General features: G+C 42.2%; 1 protein-coding gene across 1 annotated transcript in view; it reads right to left on the bottom strand.

Moving 5' to 3' along the window:
* SUCLG2 (succinate-CoA ligase GDP-forming subunit beta) overlaps positions 1–10032 on the bottom strand; it is a 238994-nt gene extending 228962 nt beyond the window's left edge. The window contains exon 1 of the mRNA XM_036266382.1: positions 9931–10032. Coding sequence (XP_036122275.1) covers positions 9931–10014 — 84 coding nt within the window. The 5' untranslated portion in view covers positions 10015–10032. The remainder of the gene's footprint in view (positions 1–9930) is intronic.
* Positions 10033–26867: the final 16835 nt, after the last annotated feature.

The raw sequence follows: 26867 nt of genomic DNA, 5'->3' as shown, positions 1-26867 counted from the left end.
ATATACACAAGCTCAGTTAATCCTCAATGTACCTGGCAGGTGAGCACTGTGACTCCCACTTTCCAGATGAGGAAGCTGAGGCTCAGGGAAATTCATCAAATTCAAGACCCAAAAGCTGTTTTGTACCTCTTTTACACCATTGGGAAAAACCTGTCAATCAATCTAAGATGAGTGGAAAGCACATCGATTTCAGAGATGCTTAAATATGAAAAAGAATCTAGTGTGTCTCACAATAAAGTACATAAGTAACTTCCACAAAATCACAAATCTACTCAGTGTTGAAAGCAATATTTGAACAGTCTGGTTCCAATCTTGGTTTATGCCCATTAACCTGACATAATTAATAATGCTCCCTTTTATTCCCAAACATGCTTCAGTTTTAAGGATAAAATATAAAGTGTTCCTACCCATGGTGTGAGTGATGTGAACCCTACTTGCCCTTGTTGTCCCAACTGACGCATGGGAGAGCCAGCAGCCTCTGCAGCTCCTTACTGAGTGGTGTCAAATGGCCCAAGCAAATAAATCCTCGTTGGGAAGCTCTTCGTCGAAAGAGCACCAAACCCCAAACGTGGCTCCCAGCAAAGCTGAGCAGTGTCTGTTGTCTACATTTGTCTCGGAAACACCTCACTTGGCTATTTGTATGGATGAGATGACTTCCCATGACATCCCATTTTCCCACTTAATTAATTCTCTCTTGAGAATTACTTCTCATTGTGATCAAAAGAAAATGGTCTAAAAGAAGGTCCATTGCCATCGTCTTAAGCTGTGGTAAATTAGTCCAGCACCAACCAGAAAAGTGAATAGTAAGAGAATCTTCCAAAATGTGAGTGTGTGGAAAAGGAAACAAACCATGAGCACGCGACCTTGGAGGAAAGAAGACAGGTGAGCAGCAGTTCGTGAAGCACAGAAAACACAGTGGTGCTCTAAGCGCATCAGGCCACCCCACCAACCCTGCACTCAGAGCCCTGCTCCTTGGGGGCCACTGTGCTGCTCCTCCCCAAGGCCTTCCACCCCTGCCACATGTGCGGTGGCACAGAGATGGGTACCTCACACAAAACCAGCCCATCTTCCAGCTGGCCAGCAACCCAAACCTGCATGCAAAAGGATGAGCTAGATCAGAGATTTTCTTGTTACTAGAACTATAATTTTCTGGGAGACAGAGTTGGATGATGTGTTGGGGGCAGCGGGTTGAAGTGGGTAAGAATGGACAAAGCCATGGGCAGGCAGAAGTAATAAAGAGATGTTACCAAGAATAAGTGACCAGTGAATAAAAAAGGCACAGAGAAGCCAACATTAAGGACGATTGGGCTTGCATTGTAATATGTGTTTCCTTTAAATAATCCTTTTTTCCCTAGAGGTCCAACTAGGCCTCCTCACACCCTCTTGCTAAGGGACAGTAAACAGACTTTCTGACCTTTTTGCTATATGGCAGAGGATAGGAGAAGCCAGCGATGGGGACCTCATGGGGAAATCGCAGGTCCTGTTCAGAGCATTCCCTTAACAACGCCGATCCTTCTCCCTTCCCATTACCACCACTGCTTCCATTTTAGTTCGGTGACTATAAATCTGTTTTCCAGGGACAGTCTTGCTTCATTACACTTGTCCTCGTGAAAGTATTCATGGTGCTCAAGTTCACACTCAAAAGTATCTCAATTTGGCAATAAAATATGTAGCCACCCTAATTTTAGTTCAAGCCCCCATCTTCTCCCATTTTATGTGCCACTGGAGGAAAAAATAATGTCAACCACTCTATGGCACCAGTGTACAAACACATTCAGTTTTCAGAGACGCTGAAATGTGAAAAGGAAGAAAGTGAGTCTTGGATGATGTATTATTGAATTATACACCCGAAACTTATATTAATTTTACTAACCAAAGTCACCCCAATAAATTAAATAAAAAATAAAATAAAACTATAAATGAATCAAAAAAGAAAAAGAAAGTGAGTGGTGATCAAATATGCCGAGTGGTGCTGGAGAGCAGAGCGATCAGCGCTGAAGGCGGAGGAGCCCGGCCGCCCCAGGCCTCCCAACCTGCACGTGACCAGGGGAAATGGGGAGCTGCAAGTTCCCCAGGCGAGCCCCCCTGTCCTTCTCCAACGCTCTCCCCACACCTGCAGGCAGAGTACTCGAACACACAAAACTGCCGACACCTCAACATCTAAAACCCTTCAACGGCGCCCCACTGCCTCACAAGGAACCCTATCTCCACTTGCCGACGCACAGGGGTCAGCAGAAGTCTCCCCGCTTAGGTCTCCAGCCTCATGCCTCATGCTCCCCTACCTCAGCCTCCACAGGGCCGCGCTCCTGAGCATCCTCAGTGCCTTGCACTCACAACCCTGGGACTAAGACAGCCCAGGAATGGGAATGGGTCAAGCACAGGTAGAAGTGGGGCCCACCGCCACGCACAGGACACAAGCTTACAGACTCTTCCTTGTGCTTTGCCATGTCTCCAATGTCAATTCAAACTTTATACCAAATCCTTCCAATTTTTAAAAGAAAAACAAATTTTAGAGGTAAATATCAGAAATCTATTCCTTCATAACTAGTGCTAAGGGCTATTCATTTAGAGTCATTTCTAGATAAGGGCCAGAGCTGGCCACATACATAATCAGCACACTGATCCAGGTCTGAACTCAGGCCACCAGGAAACACCACCCTCCATTACCATTGCCCAAAGTCCACTCTGCAACGCAATGCAATTTCACAACTTCTCCAGGGTTCCTGAAACCATGAAGGCAATGCTTTGTACTGGGCAGACGGTGATGGGCACGCAGCAGGTGCCCTTGGGTACATGTTGACTGTAGTCTGTTTCTCAGATGACCCCCACCTTAAATCTTTGAAGCACATGAAGCCCAGTGCCACGGCTACTAAACCAACACCAAGATGGGCAAACATTTCTGGAATGAGCAACATTCAGATGGTGCAACTGAGCTGTCTCCCCATGTGACCTTCCCACCGCCACCAGCCCTTCACACCTCTGGGGAACAGTGAAGACAGCATGTACCCAGTGCCCCACAGGGAGGGCAGCCGGACAGCTCCGCCTGTGACGGGTTTGTTGCTGATCCTCTCTGGGTCTCTGTGACTTTAACCCTCTGTGCCTCAGGTTCACCAGATGTTAACTGAGAATAATCACCTGTCTCACAAGGATGTTGCCAGGATCAAAATGAACTAAAACATAGAAACACCAAGCTAGTGCCTACTCCTGATGTGGCAGCAATCTATGACTGCTAATCAAACCTGGGAAATAAAAATGACTCTAGTATAATAATACGTGAAAAATGCAACTAAATTTAACTTCAAATCCACTGCAAGAAAAATAATCACTGAGCCCACCATCTAATCATAATGCCAAATGTGAGAATTATTCCCTTTCAGAGAACAAAATTAATTGAGGTTTTATCAAGTTCAATAATTTGCAGAGCAAGAACCTGGCAGACCAGAATGTGAACTTAATTCTATTTGAACACAGAACTCATTCCCTTTTCTCCTGTTACTGCTTCCCAGACCCTCAAAGTCAGTGGATGAGGGAGTCAAACAGGCCTGGCAAGGACAACTGCTCAGTGGTGATTAGCACACCTGAGTTAGCACGAGAGCTGGGACCAGGTAAGCATTTGCTGTAACCGAATTGTCAGCCCAAACAAGATCCTTTGGCAATCTAGCTCAATGCTTTAACAGCATACATGGCTTGTTAGCATGAGGCAGGTGACCCCTTGTGCCTCAGTTCCCTTACATGGAACATGAAGGCAGTACAATCTCGCTTGCAGTAATGTTGTTTGGGTTAAAGAAATAATGTGCAGAAAGAGTTGCACACAGTCTGTCAGAGGAAATGAATACTTTTATTATGAAAGCCCTTTCACAACTAGACTTTCTATGGCGCCTTCCTCCCTCACTTGCCTAAATTACCTGGATCATCCCTCAATGTCTCCAATACTTACCTGCCTCTCCCTTCTTCTCCCCATGCCCTACTCATTCACTTAGGCCACAAACGCCTACAGGATATGTAGCCAGGCCAGCTAGAGAACAGCAGGACATAAGGAAAACCTGCCCTCAGAGCTCCGTTCTTACATCTGTGGGAGAGGGTGGCAGACAATAAACAAACAAAAAACACAATAAACCACCAGATAAAGTGTTATAAAGTACAAACGGCCTGTAAGGGATAGGGGATAGTCCTGGGGAGGGAGGTGTCAGGTAACTAGGGGAAGCCCTGTCTGCAGACTTAACGTTGAACCAGAGAGCTGAATGAAGGGGGAGAACAAGGCAGATCAGAAGGAGCAGGGCTCCAGACAGAGGGCACAGCAGTGCCTGACGCAGGAACACGCAGTGTCCTGACAGACTGAGAACAGAGTCCACTCCTGCACCTGCTCCCCTCCCCCGCAGCGCTCACAATGCTGCCACATAAGTGCTGGTTTACATGCCAATCTTGCCACTAGACTCTGAGCCCCCTTGAGGGCAGGAGCTTTGTAGCTTCCTTGGATTCACTCAGTCATACAACACTCATAGGCTAAGTACTACAGCTATATCCCAGCACCTTTAAGCACTGAGTTTACCGTAAAGAACTAAATTCAAATATTCTCTGCCTTCAGAAGTTTACAACAAAGAGCACTGGGCATACACTAAGTGCTCAGAAAATGTTTACTAACTGAACAACATGAGCTTAGTTGTGTAGGTCTATGCCATGCTCAGCTCTGGGCCTCCTGTCTGAAGACCACCATCCCTCACCTCCTCCTGTAAGTCACCTGCACTGTCCAGGGCAAACTGTCTGCGGTGGCCCCTCCGGTTCCCATGTGCTCTCTCCTGGGCCTATGCACACGGTCCACTCCGTCTGGAATGCCTGCCACCACCACCTTCTTCACCAGACTAACTCCAGGTACAATGTCCCAAAATTTCAATAGTGTATTGATTTTATCATTTGCTCAAACATATACAAATCTCTTAAGTTCTTTAGACAAAATATTTCCATCAAGTAAAAGAAAGCAATGTATCAACTGACCATTCCCGATTGAGTAGTGAAGAGAGTTGAAGGACGAATGATCTGAGGTTACTTATGTAATTTCTTTCCCTCCCCAAAGTACAAGATATTTCGGTGACTTTCTGGGCACTGTGCCTGCAGAACTGGGCCAGGGTTCAAGGCAGCAAAGTTCTCACTCCTGTGGGTCAGTGAACTCCACCACACACAAAACAGAAATGTTTCATTTACAGGAAACAAAACCAATCTGGCACAGGAGCTATCACTTAAAGGTCTCCCCCACACAGAAGGTCAATAGCTGAGCATCTAAATTATCCGAGATGGCTTTCCTTTTCTTACAGCAGAAATTGTAGCTGTACTTCATTTCCTTTAACAAAAAAAAAAAAAAGGAAGAAAAAAGGCAGATATTTATTTTTCTAGGCAAGAAGGCAAATATAGGTTATGTCACAACTTCCAGTGCGGCCTCCACAGCCCCACTTGGCTGATGAGAACTTGTACATGACCTTTAGTCCTTCCCTTCTAAAAAGTTGACATCCATCCTCCACCTCCCACTTCCAGGAAGAGCAGGCAATTAAGCTGCAGCCATCCCTTTCGAAGTATACAACTGCAGGGGTTTAAGCAGTTTACTTCAACAACATACATTTCTCTCCGAGTTCCCGGACAGAGGGCGTGGGCTCTGTGGAGCACACAGGATTCTATGCTGTGGGCCTGAGGGCAGGGTTTCCCACCAGGCTTTCTCTGCTCCTTTTACAACAGAACAGTCCTGTGAACTTTACTCAGCCATTATGAGAGGGAAAATGTACTAAAAGGCAACAATACCACACTTAGAATTACCATTAACCATTTAAACTCGGTGCCCCGCCCCCGGCCAAGGCGTCCCCTGAGACGTGCACGATAGAATGGATTCATCTCATGCCACCATTGCTGCGCCATGTACCACAGCACCCTATTCTCCCGGCTGATTATCTAGACACAGCAACATGGCCCAGCTGCCAGAATTCGGGTCTGTGAGAAGAAGCCGAACAATGTAGATCTTCACTGGAGTGCTGAGTTCACTAAACATTGCCCTGAAAAGTTTTAAAGCCAGCCTAACTGGGTCCCAAATACAGTGCACAGCACAGTAATGAAAATGCCTGCTGATGGGCAGCCAGGACTGCAATTCAGACCCAACTGTTGTTTACTAGCTGAATAGCTCGGGGCAAGTCACTAAACCACTCTAAGCTCTTAAAAACACTTTATCAGACCCTGCAAGTCTCCCCATGACCTGACCGCTGCTGACCTCTCAGATTACTACTTGAACTCCCATTTCCCCCCCTTTAACTGCCTGGACATGCTGAGTTCATTCCCACCTCAGGGCCTTTGCATTGGCTGTCCTCTCTACTTAATACACCCTTCCCCAGAGTTTCACCTGGCTGGCTACTTTTCATTCCTCAGTTCTCAGCTCAAATATCAAGAAGTACTGTCAAGATTTCATAAACACAATCTTGAGTTATGTGAGTACATATTTTATGTATCTACTTCATAAAGTAAAAAAGGAACAAAACCAGTGCATGGTTGGGGTACCTCAGAGGAGTGGCTACCCTTTTCAGGAGGAAAGCAGTGAAAGGAAGGAACACCAGGGGGCTCTCTGGGATGCTGCTAAATGATTCTTCTCTTGACACGGATTTCGTTATCTGGGCATGTTCAGTTTGTGAACTCATCTAGCTGTTCACTTATAACATACATTCTAGTATGTGTGTTATACTGCAATAAAAAATTAAACCAAAACAAAAAGAATATCTCATTAAATTGGTTTTCCTTAATCTTCTAATCTACACTACCCTATTGACTAAGCTATTCATTCTTGGTCCCATGACCCTGTTTTGTTTCCTTCGTAGCATTTGCCATTTGAAATAATCTGTATGTATGGTCTAGCAACTCTTGCCCTTCCCCAATCCTATTAAAATAAAGTATCATGTGGCCAAGGGCTCTGCCTGCCTTGTTCACCACTCTCAAATCTCAGCACCCAGAATAGTCCTGGTCTAGCTATAGACAAAAATTAAAAAAAAAAAAAAATGGCTAAAGGGGGCCCTTTAAGGATATAACAACAATCCTAATGCCTTAAGCATTAGGAATGTGTCAAATGTTAAATTTAACGATGGGGCCCTAGCCGGTTTGGCTTGATGGTTAGAGCGTCAGCCTGTGGTCCAGAGAGACCCGGGTTCGGTTCCCACTAAGGGCACGTACCTCAGTTGCAGTTTGTCCCCGGCCCTGGTTGGTCATACGAGTGGCAGCCACTCGATGCATCCCTTTCACATCGATGTTTCTCTCTCTTTCTCTTCCTCTCTCTCCCTCCCACTCTATCTGAACAAAAAATGGAAAAATGTCCTCAGGTGAGGATAAAAAAAAAATTAACGATGGGGAGGGGCTAGTAAAGTGTCATTCTATGGGTACCTTTGTGAGAGTGGTTAAAGTTACCTCTCAGAGCAGACACTGGGTCTTTTATCTCTGTACATCCAACAGTTTTGCACAAGGTCTGGTTCAAAATAAGTCTGAGCCACGTGTGGTAACAGATTTCTGAGACACTTAGTGAGGATTCTTAAGGTTTGTGGGGAAAGTGGGTGATGTTTGACTGGCCCATATGGCTCAATGGTTGAGCGTCAACCCATGCACCAAGAGATCCCTGGTTCGATTCCGGGTCAGGGCACATGCCCAGGTTGTGGGCCCAAACCCCAGTGAGGGGCATGCAGGAGGTGGCCAATCAATGTTCTTGCTCATCAATGTTTCTATCTCTGTCTCCCTCTCCCTTCCTCTCTCTCTAAAATCAATAAAGAATAAATATTTTTTTTTAAAAGTGGATGTTCAATTGTATGTAACATCTGCCACAGCAAAGTGAGTGGGTAAGCACACAACCAAGCAGACTTAACTGCAGCAGATACTGAGAAACATCCAAGCCCAGCCAGAGTGGCTTAGTTGGTTGAACATAGTCCAGTGCATTGAAAGGTTGCCAGTTCCATTGCAGGTCAGGGCACATACCTACCTGGGTTTCAGGTATGATCCCCAGTCAGGGAGCATTTAGAAGGCAACCCACTGATGCTTCTCTCGCACACTGATGTCTCTCTCCCCCTCGCTAAGTATGTCCTTGAGTGAAGATTAAAAAAAAAAAAAGCAGCATCCAAGAATTTGAAGAGTTCCTTACAAGTCATGAGCAATACCTAATTTTTTTGCCAACTCTAAGATGTTTGTAAAGAAAAAATAAAACTGTGTAGCACTGCTAGTGAGATGTAATATGTGGTGTGCAGACTAACATACATGCAGGCATAATGCACATTCATGAGCAAATCTATACTCACGGAGCAACAGCCTGATATAAGAGAAACTGAAAAGAAAGCCTTTTATTCTGTAATTAGCTCTGTCACACTCTCTTTATAACCCTGAACAAATCATTAAAACTCTTTAGGCCTCAATTTTTCTACCTGTGAAATGAGCTGGTTGGACTACATGCTTGCTAATGCCCATTTCCTTGGACAGCTCTGACTTTAAAACATTACTCTCATTTTCTGAGCCTTCTGTGTACAAAATAACAAATCATCCACAAGTATGTAAATCAAGGTTACCAGATGAAGTGAGTTAAGAAATCCTTTTACCTAGTCTTGTTGCCAAATGAAGGGTCTCTTTCCCCAACCAGATTCTCTAAACTTTAGAGACACTTTGAAAAGGGTTGTGTTCAGACTCCCATTTCTTGGTTAGATAAGCAAGAAGCCCTATACTTCAGCTAAACACTTGTGTTTCTCTGTATAATAATTTCCTTCGCTTGAGTTTTCACACCCTAGGTACCATGTTTCTTATCAATTCAAATCTACACTCACAGTTAGCACCACAATTCTTGTTCTTTGTCACACCTAAATAATGAACAAGACTTAATCACCTGGAGGTATTCTCCTTACTCTATTACAACAGTTATTAGTGATTTTAATTAGACAAAACCGCCATTCCTTTTGCTACCCCACCATACTGCCAAGTGCCTATTAAGAATATCACGGTAATTAGTATTAGCACCTTTTAAATTTACATTAACAAAAAGAGAGAACTGAGAAGTCAGGCAATGAAAGGAGGAAAAAAAATAACCGTGATGTCATAATTAGCCAAAGCTTGAAGTAACTCAGAAAATCATTAGCAGCTATCTTTAATTTTTCTTAAAAACTACACTATTCATTTCCTGGTTAAAACTGCACGGGTGAGCATCTGCTTCTCACCCACGGAAGTGGACAAGGAAACTGCTCAGCTGCGTGCACACGCTGCCCTTTCTGTAAGGGGAAGGCGGTATCTGCGGGGAAGGAGCGGAGTGGTTGAGAGACGGCGCCAAGAGTCCTCACCAGCTCCTAACTCCCCCGAGCCGTCTGCCAAGGTAAACGCCACCGGGGGCCAAGTTCAAACAGCCCATATTCAGCATCCACCACGGGCCCTGTTGGGGTTTTATTCCCTATAAACCAGGAAAAAGTCGGCAGGGCTCTGGCGTGTGTTGGTGACGGAAGTGACTTGCGGGGAGGAGAGGGCGCGCGGCGCCCACGTCTGCGAGCGCGGGCAGCCCGCACAGGTGCGGCTGATGGGTTTCCGGGCAGTGCACGTGGCCGCACAGGTGCGCCCAGGGCAGCGACGTTTCAAAGCTCAGCTGGCAAAGCGGCTAAAACCTGGGCACTCAACCCGGCGGGAGGAACTTTTCCTCAACTTGCGCGCAGGGCCGGGCACGGGGCCAGGCGCCCCGCGCGGCTGGGCCGGCGCCGTCTGAGGGCTGGGCGGCGCTCCGCCTGGGGCAGCGGGCGCTGGGGCCCCTCGCCCCGGCCCACGCCCGGCCCCGGACGGCGCGGACCCTCGTGCGCCGGGGGCAGCTCCGCACGGCCGCGCACCCAGGGCGGGAGCGGGAGGGGGAGGAGGGGCCGGGCAGGCGGGTGCCCCGCCAGCGCCCTGCCGCGCGCCGCTCACCTGCGATCTGGCCGCCAGGAGCCGGGGCCGCAGCGCCAGCTCGCGCAGAAGAGCCGGGGCCCGCGCTGCCGCCGGGGACGCCATCTTAGCCAGGAACCGGCGGGGGGCGGGGAGCGCGGGGGCGGGGAGGCGCGGAGAGGGCGGAGGGAGGCCGGGGGAGGCGCGGAGGGGGCGGAGGGAGGCCGGGGGAGGCCGGGAGAGGCGGAGGGAGGCCGGGGGAGGCCGGGAGAGGCGGAGGGAGGCCGGGGGAGGCGGCCCCTCTGCCCGCCCCGCCCCGCCCCTGCCACGTGCCCAGCGCGGGATGCGGGCTCGCAGACGTCCCTTTGGGAGCACCTGGCGCGCTCCTGGCCGGCGAGCCTTCGGTCCCTCAGGCCTGGCCGCGAGGCCCCGAGGCCGCTTTCAGAGTTCAGAGGCGGGGTGGCCTTCGCACTGTGCCACCCGGGAGCCCGGCAGCCACGGGCTTCCGCTGTCCCCAGGGACCGACAGACAAGGATGTTGGGCGTTGCAGTAAGGGCTCCAGGACCTGCCGCGGCCGGCACCATCTGCGTGACCTCTGGCCTGCTCCGGGGTCACCCCGGCTTGCCTGGGGTGGCGACATGTGAGCTGAGACTTGAAGGAATAAGGGTGCGGCGAGTGGGTAGGGTGAGGCTGGTGGAGAAACCCTTTGCGTATTATTAAGACATTTTTCATCCGTGAGGGAGGATTAATGCAGAACTACTGAAGGATTCGAAGCCCTGCCGTCACCATCGCAAGAGCAGACGTTTGGAGTTGACCAACTCTAAATACTGGATGTGTAATAAAAATGAGTGCAGCAATATGCTTAGTGCCTGCCCGCGCTGGACAAATATGAACCAATTTAGTCAACACAGCAACCTTTCCAGTGGGTACAAATGTAAAATCCGCATTTTACAGAAGCGAGAACTGAGGCACACTGAGGTCAAGGAATTTGCTCCTCGTCACACATCTGATAAAAAGTGAAAATGGATTCAAACCCACGCTCTCTCTTGTACCCCCCCCCCCGCCCCGCCCCAATTAAATACTTTTTTTAGAAGGAGGGAGGAAGAGAGAGAAACATGGATGTGAGATAACATTGGATGGCTGCCTCTTGTACATGCCCTAACTGCAGATCAAACCCACGACCTAGATATGTGCCCTGACTAGGAATTCAACCCATTACCTTCCAGTGCATGGTGATGCTCCAGCCAACTGAGCCACACCAAGCGGGGTATTAAGCACTATTTTAGATTTTTGTTTAAACCTTACTTATTCTTGACTTTGTAATCATGGGGAAAAGGTACAATGTAATAGAAGTAGATAATTGTTGCTGCTAGTTTCCTTCCTTCTCTCCCTCCTTTTTTCAAAATATAATTTTGACAAATCAAATATACAGAAAAGTTGCAACAATATGACTTCCAAATGCCCAAATATCCTTTACCCAGATTCACCGTGTATATTTTGCCATTTTCAATTCTTTTTTAAAAATATGCTTTTATTGATTTTTTTTTTTTCATTTTAGAGAGAAATAGAAACATCAATGTGAGTGAGAAACATCAATTGGCTACCTCCTGCTTGCCCCCTGCTGGGAATGGAGCCCACAACCCAAGCATGGGCCCTGAAAGGGAATCAAACTGGGACCTCTCAGTCCATGGGATGTCACTTAATCCACTGAGCCACACCAGCTGGGTGCCATTTCCTATTCTTGATAGAGATACATAGATTTATAGCCCACTCCTCATCACAATTTTATCTGCTAAGTTTAGCATCTGTTAGTGATTATTGCTTGGATCAGTTATTACTGTTATGGTTGCAAAATGGTGATTATCTAATTCCATCCTTTCTCCGTTTTTTAGTTTACATTCTACTCTGAGCAGAGCTTTATGTTCTCCCACATTTCTTTATTTGTTCTTGTATTCACTTGTATCAGTACGGACTCATGGCTTCCTTTTTATTCTGTGCCAAAACTATTCTTTCCTATTGCATAAATATCCTATTGCTGCCTCCGGATATGGGTCATTTAATCCTCATAGGAACCCTTCAAGTAGGTCCTACTGTTATTCCCATTTTGTCAGAAAGGAAACTGGGCCGCAGAGAAATTATGTAACTTGCCCACAGTCACAGCTTGGGGACAGAACCCAAAGCTAGAATCTAACCACTCTACTCCACACCCTTCCCTTGACATGAGTAGATCTGAGTTCCCATTGTCCATCGATACTTCTACTGGAACTGCCATCTAGAAGATGGAGCACAGATTCTTATTAATGTTTGTAGACCAAATGTTTAAACTTGATGAGAGCTTTCAGCATGTCAGAAAGAAGCCGATCACTTGTAATGAAAGGCTGTATACTCATGTTACTATGATAAGGGGGTCAGCCTTCCAGCAGAGACTAGAAGGGATTTCAAAGAAGAATACATTTTATAACGAGAAAGGAGAGATCTTAAGACATTATTTGGTTGAATATTCTAGAATGAAATTTTTCTATTAGGGCATGATTTTGAAAGTGGAGTGTGGAGAGACTTTCTCTTTTCCATTCAAGTACGTTTGTCAGTCTTTGATTGGTTCACTATCTACTAGTACTTAACTGGGGAATTTCTGGGCTGGTTAGCATTATATGAGTTTTCCTCTTTCTGTTGGAAGACCACCTGGTCCTCAGCTTTGGGCCCAAGTCTTGTGTCACCAATTCCTCACTGTCTTTACCCACATTGTCTCATTCTGCATTCTCTGCAGCCAAGGGGTTGGGGAGATGGAGCAGAGGGTTGTTCATATGCCATGTCCAGTGCCCAGCACTGGGCCACGACTAGAGCAAGTATGCAGTAAACGTGTAGGATGAGTTCCACTTACTGAGTTGCTCATAAGAATTTTTTCTATTTTCTGTTCAATGTTTCCAAACAGGAAGCTCTTACAGCTCAGGGATTCCACCACGGGGTTCTGCACTGTGCTTTACTGAGAAAAGCAGTGCGGTTTCCATCAAAATGGATTGGATTCAAAAGCCATCTCTACCTCTTACAAACCTGTGGCCTGGGGAAGTACCTACTTCATAGAATGGTAGTAAGTATCCAATGAGATGTTGTATGTAAACACCTTGTGCCTAGTAGGGGCTTGACGAATGTTTTTCTTCCTCTAATAGGTTCCTAATAATACTTGTTCAGTAGCTAATGTGAAACACCAGAGCGACTCTGAGATGTGGGTTGAAAGGCCCCAGGTACTTTGTAACTTATCTTGACAACACTGGAAAACTCTGGAAATAGGTAAATGCCAGATGTAAGTATTAAAAGTATCAGAAGTGGTTGCCTCTAGGAAGAGGGCTGAAGGTAGTGGTCAGGGAACTATTATATTTTTATTCATATCTTTAAAAATTATTTATTTTTTATTGAAGTATAATTGACATACAATAGTAGTTTCATGCATACGTAGTGACTTGATATTTGTATGCACTATGAAATGATCTCCACAATAAGTCCAGTTACCATCTGTCTCTATGCAAAGTTAGCATAATTATTATTGACTGTATTCACGATGCCATACATGACATACCTATATAGCTGGAAGTTTGTATCTCTTGATCCCTTTATATGTGTTGCCTCCCTCTTTATTTCTCCTTCCCCCTGGCAACTACCAATCTATTCTCTATGAGTCTGGGTTTTGTAAAGTCCATATATAAGTGAGATCATGTAGTATTTATCTTTCCCTATTTGACTTATTTCACTTAGCATAATACTCTCTAGGTCCATTTAGGTTGTTGCAAATGGCAAGATTTAATTCTTTTTTTTTTTTTTTTTATTCCTCACCCAAGGACATTTTTCCATTTTTTGTTAGGATAGAGTGGGAGGGAGAGGGAGGGAGAGAGAGAGAGAAACATTGATGTGAAAGGGACACATCAAGTGGTTGCCACCCGCACAACCCAACCAGGGCCAGGGACAAACTGCAACCAAAGTACGTGTCCTTAGCAGAAACCAAACCCAGGTCTCTCTGGACCATAGGCCGATACTCTAACTGCTGAGCCAAACCGGCCAGGGCAAGATTTAATTCTTTAACATGGTTAAGTAATATTCGTTTTCTTTATCCATTCATCCATTCATGGATGCTTGCATGGTTTCCAGATTTTGGCTATTGTAAATAATGCTGCATTGAATGTAAGGGTGCACATATCTTTTCCAGAAGTGGAATTGATGGGTTATATGGTAGTTCTATTTTTAAATTTTTAGGAAACCTTCATGTTATTTTTTTATAGAGGTTGCACCAATTTATCTGCCCACCAAGTGTGCATGAGAGTCTTCTTTTATTTAATCCTCACCAACGTCTGTTGTTTTTTTATAATGGCCATCCATCTGTTATTTTTTATCTTTTTGATAATGGACATTCTAACAGGTATGAGGTGGTTTTGATTTGTTTTTCCCTGATGATTAGTGATGTTGAACCTATTTCCGTGTGTCTGTTGGCCATCTAGATGACTTCTTTGGAAAAATGCAAATTTATCCTCTGCTCATTTTAAAATAAGATTGTTTATTATTTTGTTATTGAGTTGTATGACTTCTTTACATATTTTGTTTTTGGGTTTTTTTTTATCCTCACCTGAGGATATTTTTGCATTTACCTTTCAGAGAGAGCAGGAGGGACAGAGGGAGGAAGAGAGAGAGAGAAACATCAACAAGAGAGAGAGAAACATCAACGTGAGAGAGATACATCAAGGGGTTGCCACCCATACAACCCCATCCGGGGCTGGGGACAAACTGCAACCGAGATACGTGCCCTTAATGGGAACTGAACCCGGGACTCTCTGGTCTGCAGGCCAATGCTCTAACTTGAGCCAAACCGGCCAGGGCTACATGTTTTGGATGGTAATCCCTTGTCAGATAAATGATTTGCAAATATATTCTTTTATTCAGTAGGCTTCCTTTTTGTTTTGTTGACCATTTTGTTTGCTGTGCAGACTTTTTTTGTTTGTTTGATGGAGTCCTATTTATTTTTGCTCTAGCTGACTTTGCCATTGGAGTCTGATCCCCCCCAAAAATCACTAAGACCAATGTCTAAAAACTTATTGCCTATATTTTTTTCTAGGAGTTTTATGGTTTCAGGCCTCACCTTTAAATCTTTAGTCCATTTTGAGCTCATTTTTGTATTATTGGTATATGATAATAGTCTAGTTTAGTTCTTTTGTGTCTGTGCAGTTTTCAGAATAGCATTTACTGAAGAGAATGACCCTTCCCCATTGTATATTCTTGCCTCCTTTATCATAAATTAATTGACAATATATGTGTGGGTTCTGTTCCATTGATTTATGTGTTGGTTTTTATGCCAATACCATACTGTTTTGATTATTATAGCTTGTAGTATAGTTTGGAACCAAGGCACATGATACCTCTAGCTTTGGTTTTCTTTCTCAAAATTGCTTTGACCCATTATATTTTTAGAGCTTCAAAAATTCAATTCCTAGCAGGGATCCCAACATGGTGGCAGCAGGACCAGAGTGAGGGTGAAAGTGTGAGTGAGTGAGCATGTGTGAGGGCGACCATATGGACATGCATGGGTATGTAAGAGTGTGTGAAGTTCCACCCTACTGGGCTTCAGTCAAGTTGCCCAGGCACAGGCAGGGACAGTGACATGCATTAGCCTGTACTTGAGGCCCAGGATAGACACCAAGGGACCAGATTCAACAACATCAGAACAAAATCCAGTGAGCTCCACAAATAGCAGATCCAAAAGCTTTTTCTCTTCCTTTTATTTTTTTCTTTTATATCTTATATTTCTTTCTTTCCTTTTATTCTATTCTCTTTTTGTCTCTCTTTTTTTCTTTTTGTCATTTTAATTTTTCTTATTTTATTTTTTCCTTTTCTTTCCCCATTTCTATTTTCATATTCAATATTTTAATATATCCATTACTATTACTTTTTAAAATCATTATTAGTATTTATTTTTGTTTGTTTTCTTTTCTTTATTATTCATATGCTAGTTCTTTTTGCTTTCTTCTTTGCTTCTATATTCTCTTTTTGTTTTTTGGGGTTTTTTTCTCTTTTTCCATTTTTTTTTCCACTCTATGTCTATGGCCTCATGTCTTATAAAATTATTTTTATATTTTCTTTGCTTCACTTTCTTTTTTTTTTTCTTTTTAGTCTTGTGGTTGTTGCTTTGTTTTTGTTGGTTTTTTTAAAATGTTATTTTAGTTCTGTCTTGTTTTGTTCTGTCAACATCTGTATAACAGTTGGCATGACATGGTCAGGGCTGAGCCTTACAGCCAGCAAATTGAAGGGCAGATCCCACCCATGAATGGGATATCAACAATCAAGTTCCATTTCCAACAGGAGAGCCCAAATAAGACAAACAACGAACATTCCTAGAGCATCCAGCTCAGGAGATCAAAGAGACCGAACCACTGGGTCCCTTAGGACACAGCCTGCATAAAGACATACCATGAACACTGGGAGGCACAACAATTCTATCTGATACATTAAAACAAACACAAAGAGACAGCTAAAATGGGGAGACAGAGAAGCAGCCCCCAAATGAAAGAAAAGGAGGAATCTTTAGAAAAAGAACTAAATAAAATGGAGACAAGCAACCTATCAGACTTATAAAGAAGCTCAAGGAACTTAGTGAAAATTATAAGGAACTTAGTAGGAACTACAACAACATGAAAAGTGACAGAAATGATGAACAAGGACCAGTCAGAAAGGAAAAATATCATATCTGACATTAAGAATACACTGGAAAGAATTAAAAGTAGAGTGAATGGCCTGACTGGTGTGACTCAGTGATTGAGCATTAACCCATGCACCAAGAGGTCGCCAGTTCGATTCCCAGTCAGATATATGCCCAGGTTGTGGGCCTGATCCCCAGTGGGGGACATGCAGGAGGCAGACAATTGTTTCTCTCTCTCTCTCTCTCTCCATCTCCCTTCCTATCTCTCTAAAAGCAATAAAGAAAAAATATTTTTAAAAAGTAGATTGGAAGAAGCAGAGGATCCTATTAGTGATTTGAAGACAAGGTAGAAATTAATACACAAGTAGAGCAGCAAATGGAAAAAACAAATTAAAAAGTAGGAGGATAGCTTAAGACAATTTTGGTCCAACATGAAAAGTAACAATATCCATATCATAGGTGCACCAAAAAGAGAAGAATGTGTGTAAGAAACAGAAAACCTGTTTAAAAAAATAATGACAAAAAGCCCTGGCCGTTTTGGCTCAGCAGTTAGAGCATTGGCCTGTGGTCCAGAGAGACCCAGGTTCAGTTCCCGCTAAGGGCACATATCTTGGCTGCAGTTTGTCCCTGATCCTGGTTGGGACGTGTGGCTGGCAACCACTCGATGTGTCCCTTTCACGTCGATATCTATCTCCCCCACACACACACACCCACACACTCTCTTTGAACAAAGAATCAAAAAATGTCCTCGGGTGAGGGGAAAAAAAAAAGAAAGAATGACAAAAAACTTCCCTAACCTGGTGAAGGAAAATGTTACACAAGTTCAGCAGGCAAAGAGAGTCCCAATCAAGAATCAAGACTAACCCAAAGAGGCTCACACCTTGACATAACATAATTAAAACGGCAAATGTTAAAGACAAAGAAATAATCTTAAAAGCAACAAGAGATAGAAAATTACCCACCAGGGAGTTCCCATCAGACTGTCAGCTGATTTCTCAAAAGAAACACTACAGGCCACAAGGGAACAGCATAAAGTATTCAAAGTAATGAAAATCAAGAGCCTGAATATAAGACTACTCTATCCACTAAAACTATCATTTAAAATTGAAGGCAAAATAAAGAACTTCTCAGACAAAAAACCAAAAAAGCTAAAGGAGTACATTACCACCAAACCAGCATTGCAAGAAATGTTAAAGGGACTGCTGCTTTAAGAAGATGAAAATCAGTGAAAGAGTAACATGGGCATAAAGAAAATAAAAATAGCAATAAATAAGTACCCATCAATAATAACCTTAAATGTAAATGGACTAAATGCTCCAATCAAAAGACATAGATAAGAAATAGATAAGAATAGATAAGAAAACATGATATATATATATATATACATGCTGTTTACAAGAGACCCACCTCAGAACAAAAGATGAACACAACTGAAAGTGAATGGATGAAAAAATGTATTTGAAACAAAAAAGAGCAGGGGTTGCAATACTCGTATCTGACAAAACCAAGGCCATAACAACAGACAAAAAGGTCACTACATAATACAAAAGGGATCTATCCAACAAGAAAATATAATCATTGTAAACATATGTACACCAAATAGAGGAGTACCCAAACACATTTAATAATCATATATTGATGCCCTGGCTGGTTTGGCTCAGCGGTTAGAGCATCGACCCGCGAACTAGAGAGACCCGGGTTTGGTTCCCACTAGGGCACATACCTCGGTTGCAGTTTGTCTCCAGCCCCGGTTGGGGTCGTGTGGGTGGCAGTCAGTCAATGTGTCTCTCTCACATCAATGTTTTTCTCTCTCTCTTCCTCCCACTCTCCCTCCCGCTCTATCTTATGATAAATGCAAAAGTGTCCTCAGTGAGAATTAAAAAATAAAACAGACAAAAAACTCTTGATGGACTTCAAAGCAGAGATCGCAATACAGGCACAGTAGGGGACTTTAACACCCTACTGACAACACTGGATAGATATTGAAGACAAAAAATCAGCAAGGAAACAGAAGCCTTAAATGACACACTAGATCTGATGGATTTATTGATATTACACAACATTTCATCCCAAAGTGGCAGAATGTACATTCTTCCCAAGTGCACGTGGGACATTCTCAAAACTAGACCACATGTCAGGACACAAAGCAAGTCTGTACATGTTCAAGAAGACTGATATCAAGCATGTTCTCAGAACACAATGGCATGAAACTAGAAATAAACTACAATTTAAAAAAAAAACCCAAAACATTAAATTACATGGAGGCTAAATAGCATGTTGTTAAACAATGAATGAGTAACTAATGAGATCAAGGAAGAAATTTTAAAATTCCTGGAATCAAATGAAAATAAACATACAACAAACAAAAATCTATGGGGGACAGTGAAAGCAGTTCTGAGGGGCAATTTCATAGCATTTACAGACCTACTTCAAGAAACAAGAAAAACGCCCTGGCCGGTTTGGTTCAGCGGTTGGAGCGTCGGCCTGCGGTCCTGAGAGACCCGGGTTCGGTTCCCGCTAAGGGCGCGTACCTCGGTTGCAGTTTGTCCCCGGCCCTGGTCGGTTGTGCGGGTGGCAGCCACTCGATGTGTTCCTTTCACATAGATGTTTCTCTCTCTGTTCCTCTCTCTCCCTCCCACTCTACCTGAACAAAAAAATGGAAAAATGTCCTCGGGTGAGGATAAAAAAAAAAAAAGAAAAGAAACAAGAAAAAGCTCTAATAAACAATCTAATCCTGTAACTAAAAGAAAGAGAACAGCAAGAAAAGCCTCAAGGAAGTAGAAGGAAGGAAATAATAAAGAACAGAGTGGACATGAATGACATACAGACTAAAAAAAAAAAAAAAAATCAATGAAACCAAGAGCTGGTCCTTTAAACAATATTGACAAACCTTTAATCAGACTCTTCAAGAAAAAAAGAGAGAGGACCCAAGTAAATAAAATCAGAAATGAAAGAGGTGAAGTAACAACTGGCACCAGAGAAATGCAAAGGATTGTAAGAAAATACTGTGAACAACTAAATGCCAACAAATTGGACATCCTGGGTGAAACAGACAAATTTCTAGAAACATACAATCTTCTAAAACTCAGGAAGAATCAGAAAACCTGAACAGATCAATAACAACTAATGAAATTGAAGCAGTATTTAAAAAAGAAAAATCCCAGCAAACAAAATTCCTGGACCAGATGGATTTACAGGAGAGTTTTTACCAATAACTCAAAAAAGAACTAACACCTATCTCCCTCTAATTATTAAAAAATATTAATGAGGAAGGAAGACTTCTAAGCTCTTTTTATGAAGTCCACATTATCCTAATTCTAAAACCAGATAAAGACACTACATAGAAAGAAAATTATAGTCCAATATCCTTGATAAACATAGATGCTAAAAATCCTCAACAAAACATTAGCAAATTAGATCAAGCAATACATTAAAAAGATCATACAGCATGACCAAGTGAGATTTATTCCAGGGATGGAGGGGTGGTACAATATTCACAAATCAATAAATGTGATACATCACTAAACAAAATGAAGAATAAAAATCACATGACCATATCAGTAGACAGAAAAAGCATTTGACATAATGCAGCACATATTTTTGATAAAAACTCTCAGCAAAGTGGGAATAGAGGGATCATACCTCAACATAATAAAGGCCATATATGACAGCCAAAATCATACTCAATAAGCAACAGTTAAAAACATTTCCCTTAAGAACGGAACAAGACAAGGATGTCTGCTTTTACCACTCTATTAAACATATAACTGTAAGTCTTAGCCACAGCAATCAGACAAGAAGAAAAAATTAAAAGGCATCCAAATTAGAAAAGAGGAAGTAAAATGATCATTATTTGCAAATGACATGATATTATATATAGAAAACCCAAAAGACAACCAAAAAACTACAAGATTTAATAAATGAATTCAGCAAAGTAGCAGGATACATAATCAACATTGGAAATTGCTTCTATTTTTATTTAAAGAATTTTTTTTTTTTTTTTATTTTGGAGAGAGAGAAAGGGAGAGAGAGAGAGAGAGAGAAACATCAATGAGAGAGATCTTCATTTGGCTTCCTCCTGCGTGTGGGATCATGCCCACAAACAGGGCATGATGTGGCCTGACCAGGAATCAAACGAGTGACCTCTTGGTGCGTGGGTTGATGCTTAACTACTGAGCCACACCAGCTGCACTTGATTTTATTTTTAAACACCAATAGTGAACTCTCAGAAAGTGAAACTAAAAAAGCAATCCCACTTACCAATGTAACAACAACAACAAGAATTAGATACCTAGGAATAAACTTAACCAAGGAGGTAAAAGACCTGTACTCAGAAAACTATAGGGCATGAAAAAAAAGAGATACAGGAAGATACAAATGGAAGCATATACTGTGTTCATAGATTGAATGACTTAACATCAATAAAACGTCCATTCTACCCAAAACAATCTATAGATTCAATGCAATCCCCATCAAAATACCAATGACATATTTAACAGATCTACAACAAACACTCCAAAAACTGATATGGAACCAAAAAAGACCCCAAATAGCCACAGCAATATTGAGCAAGAAGAACAAAGTAGGGGGGAATCACAATACCAGATATCAAATTATACTACAAGTCCATTGTAATCAAAACAGCTTGGTACTGGCACAAGAATAGGCATATAGACCAATGGAACAAAACAGAGACCTCAGAAATCAACTCGCACCATTACAGTCAGTTAATATTTGACAAAGAAGGCAAGAACATACAGTGGAGTAAAGACAGTCTCTTCAGCAAATGGTGTTGGAAAAATTGGGCAGACACAAAAGATGAAACTAGAGCACCAACTTACACCATACCCAAGAACAAACTAAAAACTGATAAAAGACTTAAATGTAAATCATGAAACCATAAAAATCCCAGAAGAAAACATAGGCAGCAAAATCTCAGACATCTCACATACCAGAAATTTTGCTGATACATCTCCTAGGGCAAGAGAAACAGAGGAAAAAATAAACAAATGATTTATTTACATCAAACTAAAAAGCTTCTGCACAGCAAAAGAAACCATCATCAAAATATGAAAAAGGAACCTACTGCATGGGAGCACCTATTTTCCAATAATATATCTGATAAGAAGTCGATTTCCAAAATATGTTAAGAACTCATACAACTCAACAAAAGGAAGACAAGCAATCCAACTTAAAAATGGGCAAAGCCTGGCTGGCGTGGCTCAGTGGATTTAGCGTCATCCCATGGACTGAGAGGTCCAGTTTGAGTCCCAGTCAGGGCACACGCCTGGGTTTCGAGCTCCATCCCCAGTAGGGGGCGTGCAGGAGGCAGCCAATCAATATATCTCTCTCACATTGATGTTTCTATCTTTCTCCCCTTTCCTCTCTCTTTCTTTAAATAAATAAATAAATACATTGAAAAAAAAATGGGCAAAGCACCTGAATAGACACTTTTCCAAAAAGGACATTCAGCTGGCCAATAGATATATGTAAAAATGCTCAATGTCACTATTCATCAGAGAAATGCACATTAAAACCACAGTGACAAATCACCTCACACCTGTTAGATTGGCTATCATCAATAAATCAACAAACAACATGTGCTGGAGAGGATGTGGTGAAAAGGGAACCCTTGTGCACTGTTGGTGGGAATGCAGACTAGTGCAGCACTATGAAAAACAGTATGGAGTTTCTTCAAAAAATTAAAAATGAAACTGCCATTTGACCCAACAGTTCTAAACTCCCCAAAACACCAATAAAAAAGAATATATGCACCCCTATGTTCATAGCAACATTATTTATAATAGCTAAGATTTGGAATCAGCCCAAGTGCCCATCAGTAGATGAGTGGATATAAAAGCTACAGTACGATTACACAGTGGAGTACTATGCTGCTATAAAAAAGAAGGATCTCTTACCCTTTGAGACAGCATGGATGGACTGGGAGATTATTATGCTAAGTGAAGCAGGTCAGTCAGAGAAAGACAGATATCACATGATCTCACTTATTTGTGGAATCTAATGAAAAAAATAAATTAACCAACAAAATAAGTCCAGAGGCATAGAGACATGGAACAGATTGACATATCTTGATGGAGGGAGGTGAGAATGGGAAGAAATTAACCAAAGAACTTACATACCTATATGCATGGCCCATGGACACAGACAATAGTGTTGTGAAGGCCCAGGTGGTGTAGGTGCTAGGCAGAGGGAGGCAAAGGGGTGGAAAATGGGAGACATCTATTATACTGTCAACAATAAAAAGTACTATAAATACAGATTCCTAGACTCTACTATAGACCTAGTGAATCAGAATCATTTAGGATCGGGCCTAGGATCTTCATTTTAAATAATCTTCTCCAATGTTTTTTAGTTTGAGAACTAAAAATGCAAACACAAAAACCAATAGAGAGATAAACTTTCAAGAAGTTTCTTGGTAAATCAAGAGACAAGTTACTCCGCTTTCCTCCACTGGGTTCCGAAATGTAGAATAAAAAGCTGATAAATTATAGATGCACATGTGATTAAGTGCTGCTTCCAGAGAACCTTGACACACTGGTGCAAAACCTGTTTTCTACCAGGTCAGCTGTGACATGGAGAAACATTGGCTAAAGGTGAATAAACAGTTATTATATGCAGTTTCTTTGTCAAAATTGCGATTGTGGACTGCCTGAACAGTGACTGTGGCCACAGTCAATAGCACTATCAGAAAGCATTCTGTACTACCTGGTATCAGATTGAAGCACAAAGGTAGATGTCAGACACACCACGTTCAAGTCTTGACTTTGCGATTTAAAAGCTCCATGACCTTGGGCAAGTTACTTCACAGCCTTAATTCTTTTCTCTGTCAAAAGCGGATTATAATAGTACCTATTTTGCCAAGGAGATGTGTTGTCACATTTTTGAGATCCCAGTGGTTGTTATCCACCATACCTTCTTTACTTGACTAAGAAAATCTATGAACCTCAGTTTCCCCACTAGTAAAATGAAGGCCAGGTATAACAGCATCTTCTATGAACTGGGAGTTAACAATGTAGCACTTCTCATAAAGTAGCATACATTGTAAAATTCTAAAACTCCAAGATCGAACTTTGAATTAGAACACCCTGCCTACTCTATTTTCTAAATTAATCACTCCGAGATGGAAAATAAACACATCAGTAGGCCCACACACCTTCTCTTTCATCTCAGCGGTGTATGTTAACAGTGAAATAATGTACTGGTTTTCATATCCACACTGATTTCTCCAGGGGCCCTGATTTGCCAAAGAGGCTTGCACAGGGGTAGTGCACCTAGCAATTCCAATGGTTGTTTGTCATCACCTTGTTCTTTTAAGCACAGAAACCATTTGACAAATGCAAATTCATTATAAGCTGCAGAACTGAGTAGAATTTTAAAAGAAATGACCCTAATTTTCATGAATAACGTATTTGAGTTCATGCTGCTGCCTGTCAGAAATAAAAATCACTATTATGATGATGAAATAAAGGGCATTTATGGATTTTGTTCAGTTATTTTTTTAGTGGATAACAAATTTCTTGAATTTACAGGAAAGAAACTTTGGCCTGCATTATGTACATAGGTGATAACTCTGCTGCTGTTTGTGACAGCCATTTTTAACCAATGCTTCAATTGTTTTGTTTGCCAGTGGCACAGAAAGAACTCCCATTGTGGTAACGTTATTTTTCCCTCTTCAATATGCATTAACATGATTAATTTTAATGGCATTTATTCAGGAGCTTATTTAAATTAGAAGGTGCCCAGAAAAATGGGATCTACAAGTAAAAGCATATCCTCCGGCAAAACTGCAATGAGCTCAGGAGAAATTCTCACTAAATCCAGGAGAGAACTCAGGGGAGGCGAGGCCAGAGCAGTGTCGCAGGCGGAAGTGGAGATGAAAGAGAATGAAAAGTAAGGGACATCATAAACCCAGAGAAGGAGAGTCAGGGACAAAGTGAGCAGAGAAGCCGGTAAGTGGAGAACAAGCTGTCATGACAGAAACAAGGGTGATCACATCCTATTAGTGGGGAGTTTGGAGGCTGGTGAAGGAGGTCAAAGCGGAGTGAGGAGCGTTTGCTCCAATGACTGTGGAGGGACACGGACTGAGTGAGAAGCAGCACTAGATTGTGGGGAAGCAGCTCCCTTCAGAAACAAAGTCTACATTCCCTCGCAATCAGAAGCCTGCATTTATTTTCAATGTTATTGACATCCTTATTTTAAATATGAAAATAAAAATTAAAGGAACATTCCATTTCAAATGTCCAGCTTCCTTGGGAAGTTAGAAGTCACAAAATGATCTTAACAGAATCCCTTTAGGAGGTTTTTAAAAATGTCTTTGGAGCCATATCCTCCAGAGACTCTGATACAGTAGGTGAGTCTTGGGGCCCTGGGTCTGCATTTTCATGAGTCACTCTCCCACCACACCATCTTTACTGTAGGTGGTCCATGGTCCAAGGTTGGAGAGGCACTGACCAGGAAGGTGGGACTTTGATGGGGCTAGAGGGGTGGGACAGCCTTCATGCAATCCCCTTCTCATTTTCCTTCCCATGTCTTACCCCACTTCTACTACCATCCTTAAACTTTTTACCCAAAGTCTCCATGCTGTTTGCTCTGCCTGCAATACCCTTCCCTGTGGTTCACCAACCTGAGGCTCGCTCTCATCCTGTGAGTATCAGTTAACCTCTTCAGGAAGCCTCCCTAACAGCAAGTCTGGATCAGCTCAGTGGTTATCACAGGGCAATTATTACATCGGCTTCTTGTCTGCTTCTTCGTTTAGGATTCTAAAATCTGCGACAACAAGGACGGTCTTCCCCAATGGTTTAAGTTCACAGCACATTGCTCTAAGAAGAAAGGATAAATCAATAAAGATGAAGCTGATGTAATAAGAAAATTCAGAGTCATTAAGGTCTTGAAATCTGCCTCAGCAAGACAGGAAGTTGAGGCCTATAGAGGGAAATAGCCTACCCATTATCACACACTACACTGGTGCACTTATATGAGTTCTTAGATGCCTTAGGACCCCTCACCCATACATTTATTGAACACTTTTAAAAATATTAAATTGACAAGTATAGTTGACATACAATATTATATTAGTTTCAGGTTTAAAATATAGTGATTAGACATTTACATTAATTTATGAAGTGATCACCCTGTTAAGTCTAGTACCACCCTGACACTATACACAGTAATTACAATATTGACTATACTCTCTATTCTGTACCTTAAATTCCCATGACTATTTTGCAACTACCAATCTGTACTTTTAATCCTTTCACCTATTTTACCCAGTCCCACACCCACCTCCCCTCTGACAACCATCAGTCTGTTCTCTGTATCTACAAGTCTCTGTTTTATTTTGTTCCTTAGATTTCACATATACATGAAATTATATAGTATTTGCTTTCTCTGTCTGACTTATTTCACTTAGCATATTAGCCTCCAGGTCCATCCATGCTGTCACAAATGGTAAGTGTTTATTGTTTTTAATGGCTGAGTAATATTCCATTGTATATATGCACCACATTTTCTTTATTTAATTATCTATTGGTGGTCACTTTGGTTTCTTTCATATCTAGAATATTGCAACTAATGCTGCAATAAACATGAAGGTACATGTATCTTTTCAAATTAATGTTTGGGGTTTCTTCAGATAAATACCCAGAAGTAGAATTGCTTCTCAGAAGGTAGTTCTACTTTTGCTTTCTGAGGACCCTTCACACTGTTTTCCAGAGTGCTGCATCAGTTTACAATCCCACCAATAGTACACAAGGGTTCCCTTTTCTCCACATTCTTATCAACACTTGTTGTTTGTTGAGGTGATAACTCCTTGTGGCATTAATTTGAGTTTCCCTTATGAGTAGTGATGTTGAGTATCTTTTCGTACATCTGTTGGCCATCTGTATGTCCTCTTTGGAGAAATGTCTATTCAGGTCCTCTGTCAATTTTAAGATGGATATTTTTTGTCGTTGTTGTTTTTGGTATTGTATGTGTTCTTTGTATATTTTGGATATTACCCCTTATCAGATGTATCATTGGTGAATATCTTCTCCCATTCTGTAGGTTGTCTTTCCATTTTGTTGATGGTTTCCTTCACTGTATTTTTTTGTTTGATTGATGTATTTCAATTTGTTGATTTTTTTTTCTTTTGTTTCCTTTGCCTGGGGAGATATTTCAAAAAAAAAAAAAAAAATGTTGCTAAGAGCAATGTCAGGGAGTTTACTGCCTATGTTTTCTTCTAGGAGTTTTATGGTTTGGGGGTCTAACATTTAGGTGTTTAATCTATTTTGAGTGTATTCTTATA

Source organism: Molossus molossus, unplaced genomic scaffold (assembly GCF_014108415.1).
Source record: "Molossus molossus isolate mMolMol1 unplaced genomic scaffold, mMolMol1.p scaffold_m16_p_18, whole genome shotgun sequence".
NCBI lineage: Eukaryota > Metazoa > Chordata > Mammalia > Chiroptera > Molossidae > Molossus > Molossus molossus.
Note: the sequence above shows the minus strand (reverse complement) of the source record. Positions and strands in the feature narration are given on the sequence as shown.